Genomic DNA, 25,160 nt, shown 5'->3' with positions numbered 1-25,160 from the left:
TTGGGTCCGCCCATGAGATGTGATGCCTCCCCATACCATAACGCTGCCGCCACCAAACGCTCGACGTTGAACAACGCACGCGTCATCATACTGTTCACCAGGACGTCTGTACACCCTTGCCCTGCCATCAGAGCCGTCCAGGTGAAATCTCGACTCGTCAGTGAACAGAACACCATCCCAATCTTGTCTCCTGTACCGTACATGTTGTCTGCACCAGACAAGACGTGCCTATCGGTGACGTTGGAGCAAAATCGGACGTATGGCAGGACGTCTGGGCCGGATGTTGCGCTCCCGCAGTCGTTTCCGTACAGTCCTGCAACTGATTGGGCGTAAGCCAGGAATGGTCCGAGCAGTCAAACTGGAACTCTGGAATCGATTCCTTAGATGGGTCAGCCGAATATGGTTGTCTTGCTGACGTGACGTCACACGTGGACGGCCGGACCGGGGCAAATCTCTCGTGTTCCCATTCTGTTGAAAACGTCGCCATAGAGAGGATATCGTGTTTCGATGGACACCAAAATGTCTGGCAACTTCATTCTGGGCCATTCCAATCTCCAGCATACCCACGGCGCGGAGACGCTGATTTTCTGTAAGCCGTGGCATGTTGTACGCATAGTTTATGTTGAAGTTAACGTGTTTTCCACAACATTTAGAGGCTAAAGAATAATCAACAGTTCTTCAATTTTCGAAATCAGGTGTGTGAACTTCATGTGTCAAACATCATGCAGAATGTGAGTCATGTGATTATACACGAAGTGCACGTACCACGCGCGATACGTGACATGACATTTCATGAAAAATGCTTGGCTAAATGTTTATTGACGGTTAGGTTTATAACTTTTCAAACATCTTTTGTTTTGTCCCATTTTCTGTGATGCACAGTTACTTTTTTCCATTAGTATATATCAATGTATAAACCAAGTCTCAAGTCATTAAACTTATTAATCTGATTAAACTGAACAAGAAACATCTTTTCACCCCCACCCCCCACCCCCCACCCCTCACCCCCCACCTCATATGTACAAAGTATTATTAGAAAAAACTGTTCCGATTGTCTTTTTTCTGACATCCCATCTGCCTCATAATGATGACCCCAGTGATCTTGATTGTGTTCAAGGTTTGTGTACAAAATTTGCCAGTGGTTATACAGGTGGTGACAGTGATACAAGGTGAATGTACAGAGTGACACATGTGTTGTGAGGAGTATGGCTTAATATGTTAATATTTACTTGGTTTAATATATTTATTTGAATGGTGTTTTACGCCGTACACATGAATATTTCACTTGCATGACGACAGTCAGCATTTTGGTGGGAGGGAACTGGGCAGAGCTCGAGGGGGATTCAATGACAATCTGCAGGTTGCTGGCAGATCTTTCCACACACAGTTTTAACTGGTTTCGGAATGCTCCTCATGTTAACAACTGCCATTCGCCAGTTTCCTGACAAACCCTTCTGACTTAAAGGTGCAGCTGGACCGGTGAAAGTTGGATTTGAACTCATGAGCTCGGTAGTCAAGGAATAATCCACCAAGGCCAGGCAACACTTGGACTGCTGAAGTCAATATCACTCTTGCATACATGTAAGCTGAAAATAGATGCATTTTGTTCAGCTCCCGTCTATGTATGTGGAACGCCTATTGATCGAATGTTCTAGATGGTTAACATGTATTGGAGGGGCGGATTTCAGAAAGCCTTTTCTGAGTTGTCAAAAATTTAATACCCCTTCACAGGGCTAAGTTTTCAGTACTGGAAAATAAAATGTACATACATCGGTTATCTGATCAGGTATATAAATTGGTCAAAATGTTAATTTAAAGTCTATAAATAAGTTCTAAAATCACATCTCAAAATTTAGACTTTAGTCATAAATGGCTTTGTGGATTCGCCCCCTAGTCACAGAGGTCACTTGTTCAAAACCCACAATGGTCGGAAACAATTTTCAACACTAGAATCTGTGCTGTATCCAGAAAGTGTAATTCCTAATTATCAATATATTTTCATTTAAAATTCACTTTCTAAATGACAGCTACCAAAATCATTTTACGCTGTGGGAAAAACATCATAAATAAATAAACCATTTCCCTTGACAGTGCCAACGTTTTTTCATCTAAAAAATATATGTACATCATTTGAGTGTTTTTTGGCCTTTAACTCTGCCTTATTCTATAACCAAGACAACCAGTCTTACCACCCATCATACTAGTATTAGCCAATCCTTGCATCCTCTACAGCACGGTGTCAGCTCTAACAAAGCACAACCAGTCAGCCAGTCTTACCACCCATCATACTAGTATTAGCCAGTCCTTGCATCTTCTACAGTACAGTGTCAGTTCTAACAAAGCACAACCAGTCAGCCAGTCTTACCACCCATCATACTAGTATTAGCCAATCCTTGCATCCTCTACCGTACGGTGTCAGCTCTAACAAAGCACAACCTGTCAGCCAGTCTTACCACCCATCATACTAGTATTAGCCAATCCTTGCATCTTCTACAGTACGGTGTCAGTTCTAACAAAGCACAACCAGTCAGCCAGTCTTACCACCCATCATACTAGTATTAGCCAATCCTTGCATCTTCTACAGTACGGTGTCAGCTCTAACAAAGCACAACCAGTGAGCCAGTCTTACCACCCATCATACTAGTATTAGCCAATCCTTGCATCCTCTACCGTACGGTGTCAGCTCTAACAAAGCACACCCAGTCAGCCAGTCATACCATCCATCATACTAGTATTAGTCAATCCTTGCATCCTCTACAGCACAGCGTCAGTTCTAACAAAGCACAACCAGTCAGCCAGTCTTACCACCCATCACACTAGTATTAGCCAATCTTTGCATCCTCTACAGCACGGTGTCAGTTCTAACAAAGCACACCCAGTCAGCCAGTCTTACCATCCATCATACTAGTATTAGTCAATCCTTGCATCCTCTACAGTACGGTGTCAGTTCTAACAAAGCACAACCTGTCAGCCAGTCTTACCATCCATCATACTAGTATTAGTCAATCCTTGCATCCTCTACAGTACGGTGTCAGTTCTAACAAAGCACAACCAGTCAGCCAGTCTTACCACCCATCACACTAGTATTAGTCAATCCTTGCATCCTCTACAGTACGGTGTCAGTTCTAACAAAGCACACCCAGTCAGCCAGCACACCCAGTCAGCCAGTCTTACCACCCATCACAGTAGTATTAGTCAATCCTTGCATCCTCTACAGTACAGTGTCAGCTCTAACAAAGCACAACCAGTCAGCCAGTCTTACCACCCATCACACTAGTATTAGTCAATCCTTGCATCCTCTACAGCACAGTGTCAGTTCTAACAAAGCACACCCAGTCAGCCAGTCTTACCATCCATCACACTAATATTAGTCAATCCTTGCATCCTCTACAGCACGGTGTCAGTTCTAACAAAGCACACCCAGTCAGCCAGTCTTACCACCCATCATACTAGTATTAGTCAATCCTTGCATCCTCTACAGTACGGTGTCAGTTCTAACAAAGCACACCCAGTCAGCCAGTCTTACCACCCATCATACTAGTATTAGCCAATCCTTGCATCCTCTACAGTACGGTGTGAGTTCTGACAAAGCACAACCAGTCAGCCAGTCTTACCATCCATCATACTAGTATTAGCCAATCCTTGCATCCTCTACAGTACGGTGTCAGCTCTAACAAAGCACAACCAGTCAGCCAGTCTTACCACCCATCATACTAGTATTAGTCAATCGTTGCATCCTCTACAGTACGGTGTCAGCACTAACAAAGCAAAACCAGTCAGCCAGTCTTACCACCCATCATACTAGTATTAGCCAATCCTTGCATCCTCTACAGTACGGTGTCAGCTCTAACAAAGCACAACCAGTCAGCCAGTCTTACCATCCATCATACTAGTATTAGCCCGTCCTTGCATCTTCTACAGTATGGTGTCAGTTCTAACAAAGGACAACCAGTCAGCCAGTCTTACCATCCATCATACTAGTATTAGCCAATCCTTGCATCCTCTACAGTATGGTGTCAGCTCTAACAAAGCACAACCAGTCAGCCAGTCTTACCACCCATCATACTAGTATTAGCCAATCCTTGCATCCTCTACAGTACGGTGTCAGTTCTAACAAAGCACAACCAGTCAGCCAGTCTTACCATCCATCATACTAGTATTAGCCAATCCTTGCATCCTCTACAGTACGGTGTCAGCTCTAACAAAGCACACCCAGTCAGCCAGTCTTACCATCCATCATACTAGTATTAGGCAATCCTTGCATCCTCTACAGTACGGTGTCAACTCTAACAATGCACAACCAGTCAGCCAGTCTTACCACCCATCATACTAGTATTAGCCAATCGTTGCATCCTCTACAGTACGGTGTCAGCTCTAACAAAGCACACCCAGTCAGCCAGTCTTACCACCCATCATACTAGTATTAGCCAATCCTTGCATCCTCTACAGTACGGTGTCAGCTCTAACAATGCACAACCAGTCAGCCAGTCTTACCACCCATCATACTAGTATTAGCCAATCCTTGCATCCTCTACAGTACGGTGTCAGTTCTAACAAAGCACATCCAGTCAGCCAGTCTTACCATCCATCATACTAGTATTAGCCAGTCCTTGCATCCTCTACAGTACGGTGTCAGCTCTAACAAAGCACAACCAGTCAGCCAGTCTTACCACCCATCATACTAGTATTAGCCAATCCTTGCATCCTCTACAGTACGGTGTCAGCTCTAACAAAGCACAACCAGTCAGCCAGTCTTACCACCCATCATACTAGTATTAGCCAATCCTTGCATCCTCTACAGCACGGTGTCAGCTCTAACAAAGCACACCAAGCCAACCAGTCTTACCACCCATCATACTAGTATTAGCCAGTCCTTGCATCCTCTACAGTATGGTGTCAGTTCTAACAAAGCACACCCAGTCAGCCAGTCTTACCATGCATCATACTAGTATTAGCCAGTCCTTGCATCCTCTACAGTATGGTGTCAGCTCTAACAAAGCACAACCAGTCAGCCAGTCTTACCACCCATCATACTACTATTAGCCAATCCTTGCATCCTCTACAGTACGGTGTCAGCTCTAACAAAGCACACCCAGTCAGCCAGTCTTACCATCCATCATACTACTATTAGCCAGTCCTTGCATCCTCTACAGTACGGTGTCAGCTCTAACAAAGCACACCCAGTCAGCCAGTCTTACCATCCATCATACTAGTATTAGCCAGTCCTTGCATCCTCTACAGTACGGTGTCAGCTCTAACAAAGCACAACCAGTCAGCCAGTCTTACCACCCATCATACTAGTATTAGCCAATCCTTGCATCCTCTACAGTGCGGTGTCAGCTCTAACAAAGCACAACCAGTCAGCCAGTCTTACCAGCCATCATACTAGTATTAGCCAATCCTTGCATCCTCTACAGTACGGTGTCAGCTCTAACAAAGCACACCTAGTCAGCCAGTCTTACCACCCATCATACTAGTATTAGCCAATCCTTGCATCCTCTACAGTCCGGTGTGAGTTCTAACAAAGCACACCCAGTCAGCCAGTCTTACCACCCATCATACTAGTATTAGCCAATCCTTGCATCCTCTACAGTACGGTGTGAGTTCTGACAAAGCACAACCAGTCAGCCAGTCTTACCATCCATCATACTAGTATTAGCCAGTCCTTGCATCCTCTGCAGTACAGTATCAGTTCTAACAAAGCACACCCAGTCAGCCAGTCTTACCAGCCATCATACTAGTATTAGCCAGTCCTTGCATCCTCTACAGTACAGTGTCAGCTCTAACAAAGCACAACCAGTCAGCCAGTCTTACCACCCATCATACTAGTATTAGCCAGTCCTTGCATCCTCTACAGTACGGTGTCAGCTCTAACAAAGCACAACCAGTCAGCCAGTCATACCACCCATCATACTAGTATTAGTCAATCGTTGCATCCTCTACAGTACGGTGTCAGCTCTAACAAAGCACAAGCAGTCAGCCAGTCTTACCACCCATCATACTAGTATTAGCCAATCCTTGCATCCTCTACAGTACGGTGTCAGTTCTAACAAAGCACACCCAGTCAGCCAGTCTTACCACCCATCATACTAGTATTAGCCAATCCTTGCATCCTCTACAGTCCGGTGTCAGCTCTAACAAAGCACAACCAGTCAGCCAGTCTTACCATCCATCATACTAGTATTAGCCAATCCTTGCATCCTCTACAGCACAGCGTCAGTTCTAACAAAGCACAACCAGTCAGCCAGTCTTACCACCCATCATACTAGTATTAGCCAGTCCTTGCATCCTCTACAGCACGGTGTCAGTTCTAACAAAGCACACCCAGTCAGCCAGTCTTACCACCCATCATACTACTATTAGCCAATCCTTGCATCCTCTACAGCACGGTGTCAGTTCTAACAAAGCACAACCAGTCAGCCAGTCTTACCACCCATCATACTAGTATTAGCCCGTCCTTGCATCCTCTACAGTACGGTGTGAGTTCTAACAAAGCACAACCAGTCAGCCAGTCTTACCATCCATCATACTAGTATTAGCCAGTCCTTGCATCCTCTACAGTACGGTGTGAGTTCTAACAAAGCACAACCAGTCAGCCAGTCTTACCACCCATCATACTAGTATTAGTCAATCCTTGCATCCTCTACAGTACGGTGTCAGTTCTAACAAAGCACACCCAGTCAACCAGTCTTACCACCCATCATACTAATATTAGCCAATCCTTGCATCCTCTACAGTACGGTGTCAGTTCTAACAAAGCACAACCAGTCAGCCAGTCTTACCACCCATCATACTAGTATTAGTCAATCCTTGCATCCTCTACAGTACGGTGTCAGTTCTAACAAAACACATGTATGGGTATCAAGCAAACTGTTGATCGCAGTGAAGATATGAACTTAAGTGTTTGTTCAGTCTGCTCAAGGCTCTTAGCATGTGAATGTAAACGTAAACGGTGACCAGAATAATGGTACGAGGAAACCAGGCAGAGCCCGGTGGAAACCTATGACCATCCACAGGTTGCTGCCTGACCTTCCCACGTATGGCCATAGAGGAAGCCAGCATGAGCTGGACTTGAACTCACAATGACCACATCGCTGAGAGGCCCCTGAGTAATTACGCTCGCTGCCCTAGCGCGCTTAAAAAAAAAAAAAAATCAAAATCAATTTTCAAATTGTTTCCAACGTGCCTGAGCTTACAGACAAGTCCTAGCTTACCAACTCTTTTGTGTGTTTTTTTTCAATGGCATGAAGATGCTGATAAATTCTTTACTTATTGATTTTTTTTTTAAACGTTAAGATGAGGCCACATGAATGTAAAGTTTGCTTTACTGGCAAAATAAACCGTTTTCAACACAAATTAGAATAAAACTGAAGCTTTGAAATAAGGGGAAAACATTAAGATCCACCCCCACCCCCCCACAAAAAAAAGCAGAGTTTTAATTTCATATTTATTCCATTTTTGGATTTTTTCCTGTTGGCATAACTGTAAAACAAAAAAAAAATTGTTGTCCCTTTCCATCCTAAGAGAATAATAATGGTAGAGACAAACACAGACGAAGTAATTCAGAAATTCCATTTATTCAACAGCACTGCACACTGCTGAGCTTGCAAACACAAGTTGTATATTTCTACCTCCCCTTACCGCCCCCCCCCCCCCCCACCAAAGTTGTTGTATATTGACATTCACCAGGTATATCAATAAATACATTTCTACCTTTCACTTAAATATATGTAACACATATTGTATTATATACTGTTTACATACACACTTTCCTTGTAAATAAAGACATTCAATGATTGTTGTAAATATTTTACAACATTTTTTAAACATCACGTATTCATATATTTCAAGTTTAGAAGGAAAATTGAAACATTTTTACGCCTATGAATGCAGCAAACAATTTTAAAATTGAAACATCCTACATTCTAAAGTCCACATAAAAAAAAAAAACTCCTTCCCATCACTTATCTGAAAAATAACGGTCACTTTTGGGTATCAGTAGGTTTAGAAAATAAATCCTTTGTCTGATCCTTCCCGTCATTGCACAACGATGTACTCAACTGTTTATAGCCATAACAACCAGAGAAAAGCCTTACTTGCCACGACACATTGCCACAACTATAACAAAAATTTTTATAATAAATAAAAAATACTGAGGAAGCAGATGGAATAGACAGTGATGAAAACAAGCCTTATTTTTTTTATGAGGCTTTATTTTCTGCCAATAATATAAAATCTTGAAGTGTTTTTTTTTTTTTAAGTAATATCTAATGTCAAAAATCACAGAGGAGAGTTATCAAAAATATGCATTACTGCAAAAATATCTTGTATCTGATCTGACTAGACACACCAAATCAAAGGTCAAATCAGAACAAATCACAAGGTCATATATGTATCTACACAAGACTGATTTAATTACATATATGCATTTATTTGACAGGAGTTTTACTCCACAATATCTCAGTTACATGGTAGGAGGAAACCCACTACCATCCGCAGGTTGCTGCCAGATCTTCTCATGTATGATCACAGAGGAAGCCAGCATGTATTTAGTTATTTACTTGACTAGTGTTTTATGCCGTACTCAAGAATATTTCACTTAGATGACTGTGACCAGTATTATGTTGGCAGGAAACCGAGCAGAGCCCAGGGGAAAGCCACAACCATCCGCAGGTTGCTGGCAGACCTTCCCACGTACGATTAGAGAAGACGCCACCTTGCATCTCCATAGGAAATATCATACAGAGAGTAAAAAGGAGTTAATATAAGTATATGTACCCCATATGTATATGTAAGTCGCCATAAAACTGCTGGGAATTTTTCAACAACTGTATGCTAAATAAAAAACAAGAAAGTGATGAAAAATTATGCAAGGTTAAATATAGGCATGTCTTTGACAGTAAACCGCCCTGCTGTACTACGGTGTGCATATGTAGGTCTCTGTAGTCACTGATTGATGTCGGTGTAGTCATTGTTTGATGTCTGTGTAGTTACTGTTTGATGTCTGTGTAATTATTGTTTGATGTCTGTGTAGTTACTGTTTGAAGTCTCTGAAGTCATTGTTTGATGTCTGTGTAGTTACTGTTTGATGTCTCTGAAGTCATTGTTTGATGTCTGTGTAGTTACTGTTTGATGTCTCTGAAGTCAGTTTGATGTCTGTGTAGTTACTGTTTGAGGTCTCTGAAGTCATTGCTTGATGTCTGTGTAGTTACTGTTTGATGTCTGTAAAGTCACTGTTTGATGCCTGTGTAGTTACTGTTTGATGTCTCTGAAGTCATTGTTTGATGTCTGTGTAGTTATTGTTTGATGTCTCTGAAGTCATTGTTTGATGTCTGTGTAGTTACTGTTTGATGTCTCTGAAGTCATTGTTTGATGTCTGTGTAGTTACTGTTTGATGTCTCTGAAGTCATTGTTTGATGTCTGTGTAGTTACTGTCTGATGTATGTGAAGTCATTGTTTGATATCTGTGTAGTCATTGTTTGATGTCTGTAAAGTCACTGTTTGATGTCTGTGTAGTTACTGTTTGATGTCTCTGAAGTCATTGTTTGATGTCTGTGTAGTCATTGTTTGATGTCTGTGTAGTCATTGTTTGATGTCTCTGAAGTCATTGTTTGATATCTGTGTAGTTACTGTTTGATGTCTCTGAAGTCATTGTTTGATGTCTGTGTAGTTATTGTTTGATGTCTCTGAAGTCATTGTTTGATGTCTGTGTAGTCATTGTTTGATGTCTGTGTAGTCATTGTTTGTCTTTTCACTTCCACTTCACACACATGTACTTTATTCATTAGGTGGAGAAAATATAAAAATGACGAAAGTCAGATGAAAGAGTGCGAAAAGTTATTCCTAAATGAGATCTTCAATATTTTTTCTGATTTTTTCTTAAGGCGAAAAAGACTGAAAATAATTTTTGTATGGTGAGTATTTGGGACCACCTTTTGCTATTTATAGTTTTTGTTTATATACATATATGTCATAAATGAGGATGTAACATAGGTTAAATAAATATTTTGCACTAGAATTTGTTCTTTTCAGCTAACAAATGTATTAAACCTCAATTTGGATCATATTTATATTTTTAATATGTTCATAAGTATAATCATAATTTAAATTAAATACACGTTTCGATATAAACAACAAATTTACATTCCAATAAATTTATTAGAAAAGTATCACACCCTTATTTAGAACATTATTATGCACAAGTGATAAATACCAAAGTTAGTCCCAAATACCCACCATGCAAAAATATTTTCAAATACCCTTTTCTCTTGAAAAAAAAAATTTTAAAGACCATATTTGCAAATAAGTTTTGATGTTCTTTCATCTGCTTTTGGCACCATTTTTATGTTTTCCTCTCCTTTAAACACACAACATGCACTGTTATAGCTTGCAGATGATTTCCAATATTTGGGCAGTTGTGAAGATTAGCCTGACGCTTTTATTTGTCAGCGAGCCCCTTCTCTGATGAAGAAGTGGTTTCTCACTATACTGATGTCACTCTGCCCCGTGACAGCAACCTGAGCTTAAAATCTCTCACTTCTTTTATATCAGCATATTTTACTGATTGTTTTTGGTGTTGATTTCTTTATTTATTTAATGGCCGTTTAATGTGACACAGTCATACCATAAAAAAATAAAATGCTCTTTACCTGATGCACGTCAGTTATATGCCAGACTAAAGTAAATTGTCAGAAATAATCGAATGCTGATGTACTGGCCGTGGGATTGGCTACATTCTATGTTAACTCAAAAATAGACAACAGCAGCCTGGGTGATTTCAACCCAATGTTCCACAATGACAGTCAATCTGGGTGATTTCAACCCAATGTTCCACAATGACTTTCAATCTGGTTGATTCCAACCCACTGTTCCACAATGACTCACAAATAGACAACAGCAGTCTGGGTGATACCAACCCAATGTTCCACAATGACAGTCAATCTGGGTGATTTCAACCCAATGTTCCACAATGACTTTCAATCTGGTTGATTCCAACCCATTGTTCCACAATGACTTTCAATCTGGGTGATTTCAACCCAATGTTCCACAATGACAGTCAATCTGGGTGATTTCAACCCAATGTTCCACAATGACTTTCAATCTTGGTGATTTCAACCCAATGTTCCACAATGACTTTCAATCTTGGTGATTTCAACCCAATGTTCCACAATGACTTTCAATCTGGGCAATTTCAACCCAATGTTTCACAATCACTGTCAATCTAGGTGATTTCAACCCAATGTTCCACAATGACTTTCAATCGGGGCGATTTCAACCCAATGTTTCACAATCACTGTCAATCTAGGTGATTTCAACCCAATGTTTCACAATCACTGTCAATCTAGGTGATTTCAACCCAATGTTCCACAATGACTTTCTATCTGGTTGATTCCAACCCAATGTTCCACAATGACTCACAAATAGACAACAGCAGTCTGGGTGATACCAACCCAATGTTTCACAATGACAGTCAATCTGGGTGATTTCAACCCAATGTTCCACAATGACTTTCAATCTGGTTGATTTCAACCCAATGTTCCACAATGACAGTCAATCTGGGTGATTCCAACCCACTGTTCCACAATGACTCACAAATAGACAACAGCATGCTGGTCTTGTAGAGCTGCAGGAAATGTCGGTGCCCGGAGACGTGTACAAAAACAACCACCCTGGCTTAATGCGGCAGCCAAACCAACAAAAGCTGGTAGATGATTAATTAAGCAGACTAATCAGACCAGCGCTTTATCGCACTGAACAAGTGAGCACTGCTCAAACAATTTAATTATTGAATCAGTTGAACTGATCTGCTTTCATACCTGGTCAGATGTAGATACCGACACGAAATTTATATACATACTGCTGTTTCTACCTTAAATTGAATAATATAACTTCACTTATCATGTTAATACAAATGTGCCTAATATGCATATTTAATTGCACAACTCAATATTATCCATTCTAAATACAACCTGGATAAATAATTTAAAAAAAAGCCGATAATACTGTTAGCTTCATGGCCACCCCTTCAATAGCTTACTTGATTTATTTATTTATTTGATTGTTTTTTTACACTGTATTTAAGACAGACAGCATTACGATGGGAGGAAACCGGGCAGAGCCCGGGGAAAATATGGCCGGAGAGGAAGCCACCATGAACTGAACTTTGAACTCACAGCGACCGCATTGGTGAGAGGCTCCTGGGTTATTGTGCTGAGCTAGCGCGCTAACCAACTGAACCACGGAGGCATCCCTTCCATAGCTGAAGCTAAATTTTTCTCATCAGTCGTCAATGTTCTTTGCAAATTTTCTCTTTCCAACAAACATTTGGTACATTACATTTACATCGCTTATATTGTACATGCATATACTTCCCTAGCATCTAAACATATTATCCATTATTATGGTTGACAATGTTATCATCACCACTGTTTCCTTGTTTCCTCCTTGTCACTTTCATCATTATCACCACCTACATGTATATCATCTTCGTTATTTTCATCAACATATTCATCACCACTTTCATCTTCAGGGTTATCATTTACATCATCCTCACCATCACTTTCATCAGGATTTTCATCACTATCATCATCATCGTCGTTGCCGTCGTCTTCATCGTCTTCGTCTGAAAACTCCTCTGCATACTTTCCAGCACCTCTGTTCGGATTACAAAAATCAAGCTCTTCATCAATGATTGTCCAATCAACATTCTTGTTAGCCGAACTCTCACGCTCAATTTCCTCAAGGTATCTGTGCTGAGCAGAAATAACTTCTGCACTGTCAACGCACTGGTGATACTTCTCCAACAACTCGCCGTTCACCTCATAAAATGTATGACCCCATTTAAATCGCTTCATCAAGATCGCACCCAGATCTTTAAACCCTGTTATATAAAGAGTTGCAGCGAACGCCTCGACGCAAGAAAGTTTACACGGTCGTCCATAATTAATGGGATTCGTTGCGATCAGGTAAGGCAACAAGCGTGGATGATTTGTGCGCATTCGACTGAACGGCGTATCCTCAAGGCGAGCCCATGAGCAATCTACGACAGCAATTCCTTTCGCAAGAATGATCTCTCGGTCTTGGCGAGACACACATTTTTCTCCCACAGGTGACAGGACAAGGCCATTAAACTTCTGTTGCAGCTTCAATGTTTTGACAAACCCTTTTCGACAGAGTTTTCGGCCAGTGCATTTCTTAGGGTCGCACTGTTCCAAGTCCCACATGCCCAACGGAAACGGGAAGGCGGCCACGTATACATCGGTTTCAACGTCTTTCACAGCCGCCTTCATCTCACTCACAAACCTGTCCTCTGTAAACTTCTTATCTCGCTCGTTTCGCCGACTTTGTTTGAAGTTTCCTTTTCCTCGACCGGCACCCCCTCCTCTTTTGTATTTTCCTGGCATGCTAATTTTTTTTCTGAGCACTGTCATGGAATATAAACAATAAATAAAGGTTAAAGAAAAAAGACTATACATGTATTAGTACTGAGAAATGAGACCATAAGTTATCTATGTGAAATTCAGAAATAATTATCATCATTACTGCTATACTAATTAACCAAATTAATATATTTAAATAATTAAGAATCTTTTCCAGAATTTCAATTCTGACAACAAAAATTTATTATTTGTCTGCAAATTTAGACACATAAAATTCTGAATTTTTACAAGAAATAGTATAAGGTCAGTTTAAAAGTTACAATGTACACAGGAATACAATGTTTTCTGTGCTGCTAGTCAGTCTACTATGACTCAAACCAAATGTTCCACAATGACTTTCAATCTGGATGATTTCAACCCAATGTTCCACAATGACTTTAACTCTGGTTGATTTCAACCAACTGTTCCACAATGACTTTCAATCTAGGTGATTTCAACCCAATGTTCCACAATGACTTTCAATCTGGGTGATTTCAACCCAATGTTCCACAATGACTTTCAATCTGGGTGATTTCAACCAACTGTTCCACAATGATTTTCAATCTGGATGATTTCAACCCAATGTTCCACAATGACAGTCAATCTGGGTGATTTTAACCCAATGTTCCACAATGAATTTCAATCTGGGTGATTTCAACCCAATGTTCCACAATGATTTTCAATCTGGGTGATTTCAACCCAATGTTCCACAATGACTGTCAATCTGGGTGATTTCAACCCAATGTTCCACAATGACCTTCAATCTAGGTGATTTCAACCCAATGTTCCACAATGATTTTCAATCTGGGTGATTTCTACCCAATGTTCCACAATGACTGTCAATCTGGGTGATTTCAACCCAATGTTCCACAATGACCTTCAATCTAGGTGATTTCAACCCAATGTTCCACAATGACAGTCAATCTGGGTGATTTCTACCCAATGTTCCACAATGAATTTCAATCTGGGTGATTTCACTCAATGTTTCACAATCACTGTCAATCTGGGTGATTTCAACCCAATGTTCCACAATGACTTTCAATCTGGGTGATACCAACCCAATGTTCCACAATGACTTTCAATCTGGGTCATACCAACCCAATGTTCCACAATGACTTTCAATCTGGGTGATACCAACCCAATGTTCCATAATGACAGGCAATCTGGGTGATTTCAACCCAATGTTCCACAATGACTTTCAATTTGGGTGATTTCTACCCAATGTTCCACAATGACTTTCAATCTGGGTTATTTCCACCCAATGTTCCACAATGACCTTCAATCTAGGTGATTTCAACCCAATGTTCCACAATGATTTTCAATCTGGATGATTTCTACCCAATGTTCCACAATGAATTTCAATCTGGGTGATTTCACTTAATGTTTCACAATGACTGTCAATCTGGGTGATACCAACCCAATGTTCCATAATGACAGGCAATCTTGGTGATTTCAACCCAATGTTCCACAATGACTTTCAATCTGGGTGATTTCAACCCAATGTTCCACAATGACTTTCAATCTGGTGAATTTCAACTCAATATTCCACAATGACAGGCAATCTGGGTGATTTCAACCCAATGTTCCACAATGACTTTCAATCTGGGTAATTTCAACCCAATGTTCCACAATGACTTTCAATCTGGGTAATTTCAACCCAATGTTCCACAATGACTTTCAATCTGGGTAATTTCAACCCAATGTTCCACAATGACAGTCAATCTGGGTGATTTCAACCCAATGTTCCACAATGACTTTCAATCTGGGAACCGGCCCGGATAGCACAGTTGGTAGAGCGTCCGCTTCGGGACCGGTAGATCCAGGATCAATCCTTGGTCGAGTCACACCTAAGACTTTAAAAGAGGAAGTTGTAACTTCCTCGCTTGGCGTTCAGCATGAAGGGGATAGTGCAACGACTGGTTGACCCGTATCAGTATAATGGCTCGGGCGGGGCGGCTTACTTGCCTTCGGTAAGTCGTCTCAGTGATGCAGCACTAAATAAAAGAGCGGTGGAAATCCGTCCTGCAACAAGGAGGCACATTACACGTGCATGCACCCTAATGATTCCTTCGTCGTCATATGACTGAAAAATTGTTGAGTACGACGTTAAACCCCAAGCACTCACTCACTCACTATTCAATCTGGGTGATTTCAAGCCAATGTTCCACAATGACTTTCAATCTGGGTGATTTCAAGCCAATGTTCCACTATTGGCTGAACCCACATGTTTCACAATGATTTCAGCCCAGGTGTTCTGCTACTATTTTAACCTTAGTGTTTCAGTATGATTTCAACCGGTGTGTTCTGCCAAGATTTTAAACAGGGTGTTCTGCCGTGATTTTAATCAGGGTGTTCTGTCCTCCACTCTGATTTCAACCCACGTGTCCCACTATCTGCTGAACCTGGGTGTTCCACTAGTACTTAAGCCTGGGTGTTCTGCTATAATTTCAATCTGAGTGCTATGTGATATCAAGATGGGTGTTTCACTATGACTTTAAAGCAGGGGTTCCACTATGATTTGAAAGTGTGTGTTCCATATGATTTCAAAGCAGGTGTTCTGCTAAGATATCAACATGGGTGTTTCACTATGACTTTAAAGTGGGGGTTTCACTATGATTTGAAAGTGGGTTTTCCATATAATTTCTATTTGTTTGTTCCATTATGGTTTCACATAGTTCAGAAAGAGAAATACAAATGAAATTTCAGGAGTTTTCCAGGACCAAATTACAATTTTCATGGAAAGATTTTATGTAGTTTTATAAAAGATTTTGTACAAAATTTTGTGCATAAATCCAGTCAAACTTCCACATAGTTTAAGTAATAACCTTCCACTAAATACCAGCCTTGTCTGGGCACATGTTACTGTTCAAATCCAGTAATAAAGTTTCTAAAATTATATCAAGCAGGTTGCACTATAACTTTCAAAATTTTAGAACCATTTTAATACAATAATTTCAATAGTTCAGGTCTGATATTTACTGAAAGGCAATTATCTGAGACATTCTTGACAAACACAGAAAATCTGATTTGATTTTTTAACAGTGATTTATATTTTTATCTTACAAAGTTTTTTTTTTTAGCTTTAAACTGTGTTTATTTAATACTGCAGTTTTCTTTCAAATATACTTTTTCTGCTTTATTTTCCATGGGAAAAAAGTCTTTTTTTCTTCTTCAGTTTAACCATCTGAGTTGTGTATTTATTTCTTGCCCAATTTGAGAGGTAGTCAAATTAGTTCAACCTTATGAGTTCTTTCTTTATTTCTTGCCCAATCTGAGAGGTACCGGTATCGGTTGTCACTACAATTGGCTACATGTACCTTCAAAATGGATTTGTTTATTTAACAGACAAAATGGTTGACTTGTATAATATTTCATTGATTTGATTTGATTTATTTGGTTGGTGTTTTACGCCATACTCAAGAATATTTCACTTATACGACGGCGGCCAGCATTATGGTGGGTGGAAACCGGGCACAGCCCGGGGGAAACCCACGACCATCCGCAGGTTGCTGGCAGACCTTCCCACATACGGCCGGAGAGGAAGCCAGCACTAGCTGTACTTGAACTCACAACGACCGCATTGGTGAGAGGCTCCTGGGTCATTACGCTGCGCTAGCGCGCTAACCGACTGAGCCACAGAGGCCCCCCACTTGTATAATAAGATCTTTGCTTAAACAGAACGACTTTTTCGCCCCGATCGAATAAACTCCTAAATTTTGCTCTGTATGGGAATTCTTATGATTATGCTGATTTGACACTTTCACAATATTAGGCCTACGTAACACAGCTGGATCAAGCATAGATAATGAGGGGACAACTACAAGCAGAGCCATATATGATGTCACATCAACATACTTTAAGTGTGTTTTGACCCGGTTTTGTTTAAACGGAATTAGTAAAACACTGCACCCTACTAGGGTAATGAAGAGAAGCCAAGACACCATATCTGTTTGATACACAACGAGCCAGTTTATAAGGTAAAACGTGTGGATATGCAGTGGCCAGGTAACGGAAACTGGACCATGTATAATGCTTTAACAGCCAAACGTCTCAGAAACGTTTGTTATTGGTTTTAGAAAAATTAGCTCTAGGAATTCAGTTTTCCTCACGTTTGGATTAAGAATGATGTACGCAACAAACATTTGCTTCCATCCAACATCGAAATTTTCAAGGAGTTTTTATTTCTTTCCAGGAAGTTCAAGTACTGTACTTGAAACGGAATTTCGTTTTTCCAGAAAATTCAAGGAGTTTCAAAGACTGTGCAAACCCTGTTTGAAACTGGGTGTTCCACTAGGATTTCAACCCAAGTGTTTCACTATGACTTCAAAGCGGTTGTTCTGCTGCGATTTCAACACAGGTGTTCCACTACGATTTCAAAGCGGTTGTTCTGCTGCGATTTCTACATGGGTGTTCTACTAGGGTTTCAACGCGGGTGTTCTGCTATGATTTCAAAGCAGGTGTTCCACAATGATTTCAACCCCAGGTGTTCTGCTGTGAGTTCAACCCAAGGTGTTCTGCTGTGAGTTCAACCCAAGGTGTTCTGCTGTGAGTTCAACCTGGGTGTTCCACAATGATTTTAACCTGGGTGTTCCACGATGATTTGAAAGCGGGTGTTCCACTATGATTTCATAGCAGGTTTTCCACTATGATTTCAAAGTGGGTGTCCCACAATTAAAAAATTTATTTATTTATATGACTGGTGTTTCATGCCGTACTCAGCAATATTTTACAAATACAACGGCGGCCAGCATTATGGTGCTTATGAGTGTTCCACTATGATTTCAGAGGGTGTTCCATCATGATTTCCACCCGGGTGTTCCACTAGGATATCAATCTGAGTGTTCCACTGCGATTTGAAAGCGAGTGTTCCACTATGTTGTGAATAAAAAAGCAAAGTTTCTAACAATTTATCTTCTTAGAAAACTGAATAGGAAACAACTGTGGAGTGAAATCGTGTGTTTTTTAATTGAGCCTATGCCTAACAGAATGCACATAATAGATAGTAGGTTATAGTCTTATGGTACCTTATATATTCGTGGATAAAATGAGTTCCTAGGGGCCTCCGTGGCTCAGCTGGTTAGCGCTCTAGCGCAGTGTAATGGCCCAGAAGCCTCTCACCAATGCGATTGCTGTCAGTTTAAGTCCAGCTCATACCGGCTGCCTCTCCGGCCGTAAGTGGGAAGATCTGGCAGCAACCTGCGGATGGTCGTGAGTTTCTGGGCTCTGCCCAGTTGCCTCCCACCATAATGCTGACCGCCGTCGTATAAGTGATATATTCTTGAGTATGGTGTAAAACACCAATCAAATAAATAAATAAATAAATAAATAACAAGTTCCTAACAATATTTCACAGTATAATGAATCTGTTTTCTTTTTTTGGATGTCTTTTCATTTATAGCTTAATACATACCTAAAACCTCGAGGTTTTTCTCGGTGGCAGTGAAAATCTCAGCAGACAAAAAATGTGGTGTTGACCCTCAGCTGACCATTCAAATACTGGAAATGCAGCCAATCATCATGTCTGTAGTGTGCCAGCAGGTCATCAGGCAGAGCTGGTATTATAGGTGCACGAGTGGGGGTATCGTATTGCAAAATCTGAAAACAGGTAAAAAACATATGATTACTGCTGTGAATAAAAACTTAACAAAAGAAACATTGGGAAGCTTTTTAATGTGTTCAAATTCAGTTTATGTGAAATTTTGAATATTTCTTTCCAAAAACAACATGAAATTGAATAAATATAACCAGCTATTGAGTTTTTTTATTGATTTATTTATTTATTTATTTGATTTGTGTTTTACGCTGTACTCAAGAATATTTCACTTATACGACGATGACCAGCATTATGGTGGGAGGAAAACGGGCTGAGCCCGGGAGAAACCCATGACCATCCGCAGGTTGCTGACAGACCTTCCCACGTACAGCCGGAGAGGAAGCCGGCATCAGCTGGATTTGAACTCACAGCGGAGTTTATAATTGAATCGATGGACCGAATACCGGCTTGTCCAGACGACCCCTGACCCCTGACAAAAGTATACCAATCGGAGATACCTGAAGCTTGTGACAATGACCACGATAATGATTTCATAGTTTTAAAAGCCTTCTTCTAAAACTCACAGGCTTTGCTACTGAGATATCACATGAAATTTGGGAATGGCACAATAAACAATGTCTAAATCAAAAGTCCATTGCATCCTCCATTTTAACACCCTATAATTTATGCCGGAGGTGTGTTGCCTCTCAGCCAATGAGACGTTAAAACTGCCGGCTTGTTCGTGTAAACTCGGAGCCTACGTCCCACATTCCGGTTTCCCGATTGTCAAGCGGAAAAAGAACTGTACTGTTCGCTGCCTTCGGGGAAGAAGAGTTCTACCGGAAATGTACGAACTGCACTTTGGCGGTTTACGACAGCAATTCTCCTCCTAACATAGAAGACTTCAGGACTAGTTCTTAGACAAAATGGAGTCGCTCACAGCAGATGTTGGTGCTGACATTATTAATAATTTATCACCTTGAGGTACATATTAGAATTATTTTTTATGACATGCACCTGCGAGGAAATGCATACTCCTTTCAATGGTATTTAACTGGTATTTAAATTTTCTTCTCCTTAAATATGGTGACCAGGATGCGGGAATAGTGACAGAGAGAGAGAAGGTGGGGGTGGGGGGGGATGGGGGAGGGGGTGGGGGTGTGTGAATGTGTTAATTCAGCATCAGAAGCATCAGTCTACACTAACTGATGATGTAATACTGTAATTAACATCTGCACAGGACATATTAACATGCTAGGTACCATCACAACAACCCACCTGGTAATCATCTGCAGAATGCAGGAATTTCATTACCTAGATCTATATGTACACCTGAAGGAATACCATGTACATGTCTGTCTGCCATACAGCCATAGTAACACGAAATACTGTATGCCTCCCAGATTTGTTTACTTATTTGGTGTTTTTCACCATACTCAACAATATTTCACTTCTACCACGGCGACCAACATTGCAGTGGGAGAAAACCAAGCAGAGCCTATAACCATATCACATTTATACTTGTAATAAAGACATCAAATTTCCAGCCCAAAATTCACATTTTCCAGGTTTAGTACTTCAGAATAAATGTTTTACAGTTATTATATAAGATTAAAAATGTTTATTTATTTATTTATTTATTTGATTGGTGTTTTACACAGTACTCTAGAATATTTCACTTATACGACGGCGGCCAGCATTATGGTGAGCAGCAACCGGGCAGAGCCCGGGGGAAACCCACGGCCATCCGCAGGTTGCTGGGAGATCTTCCCACGTAAAGCCAGAGAGGAAGCCAGCATGAGCTGGTCTTGAACTCACAGCAACCGCATTATTGAGAGGCTTCAGGGTCACTACGCTGCGCTAGTGCGCTAACCGACTGAGCGACGGAGGCCCCAGATTAAAAACGATGTAAAGTGATGGCATTAGTTGAATTTCCACACTGATACATCCACAATGATACATCCACACTGATACATCCACAATGATACATCCACACTGATACATCCACAATGATACATCCACAATGCTACATCCACACTGATACATCCACACTGATACATCCACAATGATACATCCACAATGCATCATCATGACACTGGAGAACAAATTTCTCTAATTTCTAATAAATTTTATTTATTCAATTGGTGTTATTGCACTTAGGGATATTTCACTTATACAATTTCACTTTTTCAGTCCGCATGTTGGGGTACATTGAGCTTAAAGGTCCATGTGCCCTGTGCATGGCCTCTTACTATACATAAAAAGTCTGCAGGTGTCCAGACACTCTTACCATGTAAGTATTCCACAGGAAGCGAAGCTGTATCAAAAACAGACCCACAAATAGGCTGAATGTTATGTAAGACAGCAGGCGCAACAAGGAGTCACTTGAAATAAAAGAGGAAAACAAGACCTAAATTCATTTGCATATATGTCATGACTCACTGGTATTCTTCCACAAACAGAAAATATAATTATCAGATTTCTTGATCTGAAAGGTGTTTGTTAGAACCAACAGCTGGTCAAAAGTATACTATCACTTAAGATTGGTATTACCTTTTGTCTGAGCTAATGTCCCATTTGTTTTTGTATCAGAACAAGACTCGTAAAAAAGCCAACAAATAATATAACCTTAATTATTTCGAAAGATGGCTGGGAAGAGAACTTCATGAACTTTTAATCTGGAATTTCCAGAGTGGCCATGGGTTTGCACAATATCTCAGAGTAAACTGAAAACATGATGTCACCTCGCCTATACCTTGTCCTCGTATGGCTTAAAGGCAGAACAGTGTTAATCTGACATCTGTAAAAAACAGCTCCTGTCTCAGGTTATAGAAACAACTCACGCCTGATTGGTTAACATTGATAACATGGCTGTGCTTTTTCTCCATGTGTATGATTTTGTTTACTTTGAACTGTGAAACCCCGATTATGCAACATAACAAATATAAAAAGGTAGGTCCAGATGCTTTTTAAACTATATGTGGGATACTGTATCAATGCATAAATATAACTGGTGTAGTCCGAGATAGCTCTGATGTCAGGCTTGGCAAAATTTTGTTCGGCGAAGAATGGCCCAAAACCAACGTCAAAGTGCCCTAAAATTAAAAACCAGTCGCATGCCCTTGTCGAGGCCATCAGTACTGTCGTTCGCTTTGACCATCACTAAAGAATCTCAGGCCCATACGGCATAGGAAATAACAGATCGACATTCTGCTTACGATAAAACCTCTGCAAAAAAATAACAAACACAAGTGTCTGCAAATTTAAGCACATTGACACGTATTTGACCGATAATTGTTGTCTCAAATGCTGTGATACACCTCCACGCCAACTTCATCAGGTTTTCAAATGGAGGGTGCTCTGACATTGGCCGAACAAAGTTTTGCCAAACCTAATGTCAGTGGTATCTCCGACTACATTTGGTCTAGTGTTGTCTTTAATTACACGTCTGAACAGATGTACCCAAGGGATTTAGATCACTTAGCCAGCGAGGTCCAATTCCGTTTACATCATACTTTCAATTTTTAGATTCTGTTTTTTGTACAAATTCTCTTATTTCTTTTCTTATCTCGTAAGACTTCCATTACCTATACTGGACTTCAAACACGTGTTCTGTGTACTGTGTATTGGCTCGCCTTGTAGATTTCACATTTGCAGCCTCATCAGCAGTAGCAGCCGACCTGTTGACAGTTGTTGATTTCGTGCGTTTAGTATCATCTCTTATTTCACCACGTGGTCGTAAAGATAACGCCATCTGTCGAAATGGTGACAACACCTGCAACTCAAGATGTTTCGACTAACTTCTAGATCATTTTTGAAGAAATGCTGCAAGGTCTTCTCGGTGTGCAAACGTTGCAAGTTGAAACAATGTACCACAACCTATCGTTAACCTCCTCCCGAGTAGCACTGGGCAGCCGCCATCCATGAGGAGAACGTCCACGAGGAGAACGGACATCCATGAGCAGAACGGAACAAGTAACTTGTTCGTTTACGAATAATTGGGCAAGGTACGAGAGTATAGGCCTGCATATTTATATAGGCCTATAGCCGAGCAGATAAATTCTCAACACTTTAAACCCCTTATTATCCGAAAACACAGACATTACTGTAACCCTAAAGACCTTCTCTAATGTGTCATTGTTAATTAGTAACCTAATAGTCCTCCATCACTGACTTAAAGAAAAAATATTAAAGATCCACGAGGAGGACCTTGCCTAGTTCACCTCCCCATAGGTATAAAGTATAACATCCACGAGGAGGACGGTGGCTAATTTACCTTCCTACTGGCATAAGATACTACATCGACGAGAAGGACAGTGGCTAATTTACCTTCCTCCAGGTAAAAGGTACAACATCCACGAGGAGGACGGTGGCTAATTTACCTTCATGTAGGTATAAAGTACAACATCCACGAGGAGGACGGTTGCTAGTTTACCTTCCTATAAGTATGAGGTAGAACCTCCACGAGGAGGACGGTGGCTACTTTACCTTACTGCAGGTATCAGGTACAACATCCACGAGGAGGACGGTGGCTAATTTAACTTCATATAGGTATAAGGTACAACATCCATGAGGAGGACGGTGGCTAATTTACCTTCCTATAGCCATAAAGTACAACATCCACGAGGAGGACGGTGGCTAATTTACCTTCCTGCAGGTATAAGGTACAACATCCATGAGGAGGACGGTGACCAGTTTACCTTCCTGCAGATATCAGGTACAACATCTACAAAGAACACGGAGGCTAATTTACCGTACTATAGGTATAAAGTACAACATCCATGAGGAGGACGGTGGCCAATTTACCTTCCTGCAGGTATTAGGTACCGTACAACATCCACAAAGAGGACGGTGGCTAATTTACCTTTCCTCAGGTGTAAAGTACAACATCCACGAAGGGAACGTTGGCTAGTTTACCTTTCTGGAGGTGTCAGGTATAACATCCACGAGGAGGACTGTGCCTAATTTACCTTCCTACTGGTATAAAGTACAACATCCATGAGGAGGACGGGGGCTAATTTACCTCCATGTAGGTATAAGGTACAACATCCAGGAGGAGGACGAGGGCTAACTTACCTCCATGTAGGCATGAGGTACAACATCCACGCGGAGGACGGTGGCTAATTTGCTTTCCCATAGGTATAAGGTACAACATCCACGATGAGGACGGTGGCTAATTTACCTTCATATAGTTATAAAGTACAACATCCACGAGGAGGACGGTGGCTAATTTACCTTCATATAGGTATAAAGTACAACATCCGTAAGGAGGACGGTGGCTAATTTACCTCCATGTAGGTATAAGGTACAACATCCACGAGGAGGACGGTGGCTAACTTACCTCCATGTAAGCATGGGGTACAACATCCACGAGGAGGACGGTGGCTAATTTACCTTCATATAGGTATAAAGTACAACATCCACGAGGAGGACGGTGGCTAATTTACCTTCCTATAGCCATAAAGTACAACATGCACGAGGAGGACGGTGGCTAATTTACCTTCATGTAGGTATAAAGTACAACATCCATGAGGAGGACGGTGGCCAATTTACCTTCCTGCAGGTATTAGGTACAACATCCACAAAGAGGACGGTGGCTAATTTACCTTTCCTCAGGCGTAAAGTACAACACCCACGAAGGGAACGTTGGCTAGTTTACCTTTCTGGAGGTGTCAGGTATAACATCCACGAGGAGGACTGTGCCTAATTTACCTTCCTACTGGTATAAAGTGCAACATCCAGGAGGAGGACGGGGGCTAATTTACCTCCATGTAGGCATGAGGTACAACGTCCACCCGGAGGACGGTGGCTAATTTGCTTTCCCATAGGTATAAGGTACAACATCCACGATGAGGACGGTGGCTAATTTACCTTCATATAGTTATAAAGTACAACATCCACGAGGAGGACGGTGGCTAATTTACCTTCCTATAGGTACAAAGTACAACATCCACGAGGAGGACGGTGGCTAATTTACCTTCCTTTAGCCATAAAGTACAACATCCACGAGGAGGACGGTGGCTAATTTACTTTCCTATAGCCATAAAGTACAACATCCACGAGGAGGACGGTGGCTAATTTACCTTCATGTAGGTATAAAGTACAACATCCACGAGGAGGACGGTGGCTAATTTACCTTCCTATAGCTATAAAGTACAACATCCATGAGGAGGACGGTGACTAGTTTACCTTCCTATAGGTATTAGTTA

At 41.0% G+C, this 25,160-nt stretch overlaps 2 protein-coding genes across 2 annotated transcripts; both read right to left on the bottom strand.

Moving 5' to 3' along the window:
* Nucleotides 1-12,134: 12,134 nt before the first annotated feature.
* On the bottom strand, nt 12,135-13,435 carry LOC135464101 (18S rRNA aminocarboxypropyltransferase-like). The gene has a single exon (XM_064741592.1). The coding sequence runs from the start codon at nt 13,428-13,430 to the stop codon at nt 12,420-12,422; it is 1,011 nt and encodes a 336-aa protein (XP_064597662.1). The 5' UTR covers nt 13,431-13,435; the 3' UTR covers nt 12,135-12,419.
* Nucleotides 13,436-18,834: 5,399 nt separating this feature from the next.
* On the bottom strand, nt 18,835-22,843 carry LOC135464223 (uncharacterized). The gene is made up of 3 exons (XM_064741727.1): nt 22,539-22,843; nt 21,242-21,335; nt 18,835-19,013 (listed from the first exon to the last, which is right to left on the bottom strand). Exons 1-3 carry the CDS (start codon nt 22,703-22,705, stop codon nt 18,867-18,869), a joined length of 408 nt encoding a protein of 135 aa, XP_064597797.1. The 5' UTR covers nt 22,706-22,843; the 3' UTR covers nt 18,835-18,866.
* Nucleotides 22,844-25,160: the final 2,317 nt, after the last annotated feature.

This window comes from Liolophura sinensis, chromosome 3, assembly GCF_032854445.1.
Source record: "Liolophura sinensis isolate JHLJ2023 chromosome 3, CUHK_Ljap_v2, whole genome shotgun sequence".
Taxonomy (NCBI): Eukaryota; Metazoa; Mollusca; class Polyplacophora; order Chitonida; family Chitonidae; genus Liolophura; species Liolophura sinensis.
This window is presented reverse-complemented; position numbering and strand designations above follow the sequence as displayed.

What these genes read in the sequence shown, in the direction of transcription:
- LOC135464101 (XM_064741592.1), bottom strand. Translation starts at nt 13,430, where the DNA reads ATGACAGTGCTCAGAAAAAAAATTAGCATGCCAGGAAAATACAAAAGA.
- LOC135464223 (XM_064741727.1), bottom strand. Translation starts at nt 22,705, where the DNA reads ATGGCGTTATCTTTACGACCACGTGGTGAAATAAGAGATGATACTAAA. An exon ending in GTGTTTGAAGTCCAGTATAG is followed by an intron (nt 21,336 to 22,538) that starts GTAATGGAAGTC and finishes TTTTATTTCAAG; the next exon opens with TGACTCCTTGTTGCGCCTGC. An exon ending in TCCTGTGGAATACTTACATG is followed by an intron (nt 19,014 to 21,241) that starts GTAAGAGTGTCT and finishes ACCTGTTTTCAG; the next exon opens with ATTTTGCAATACGATACCCC.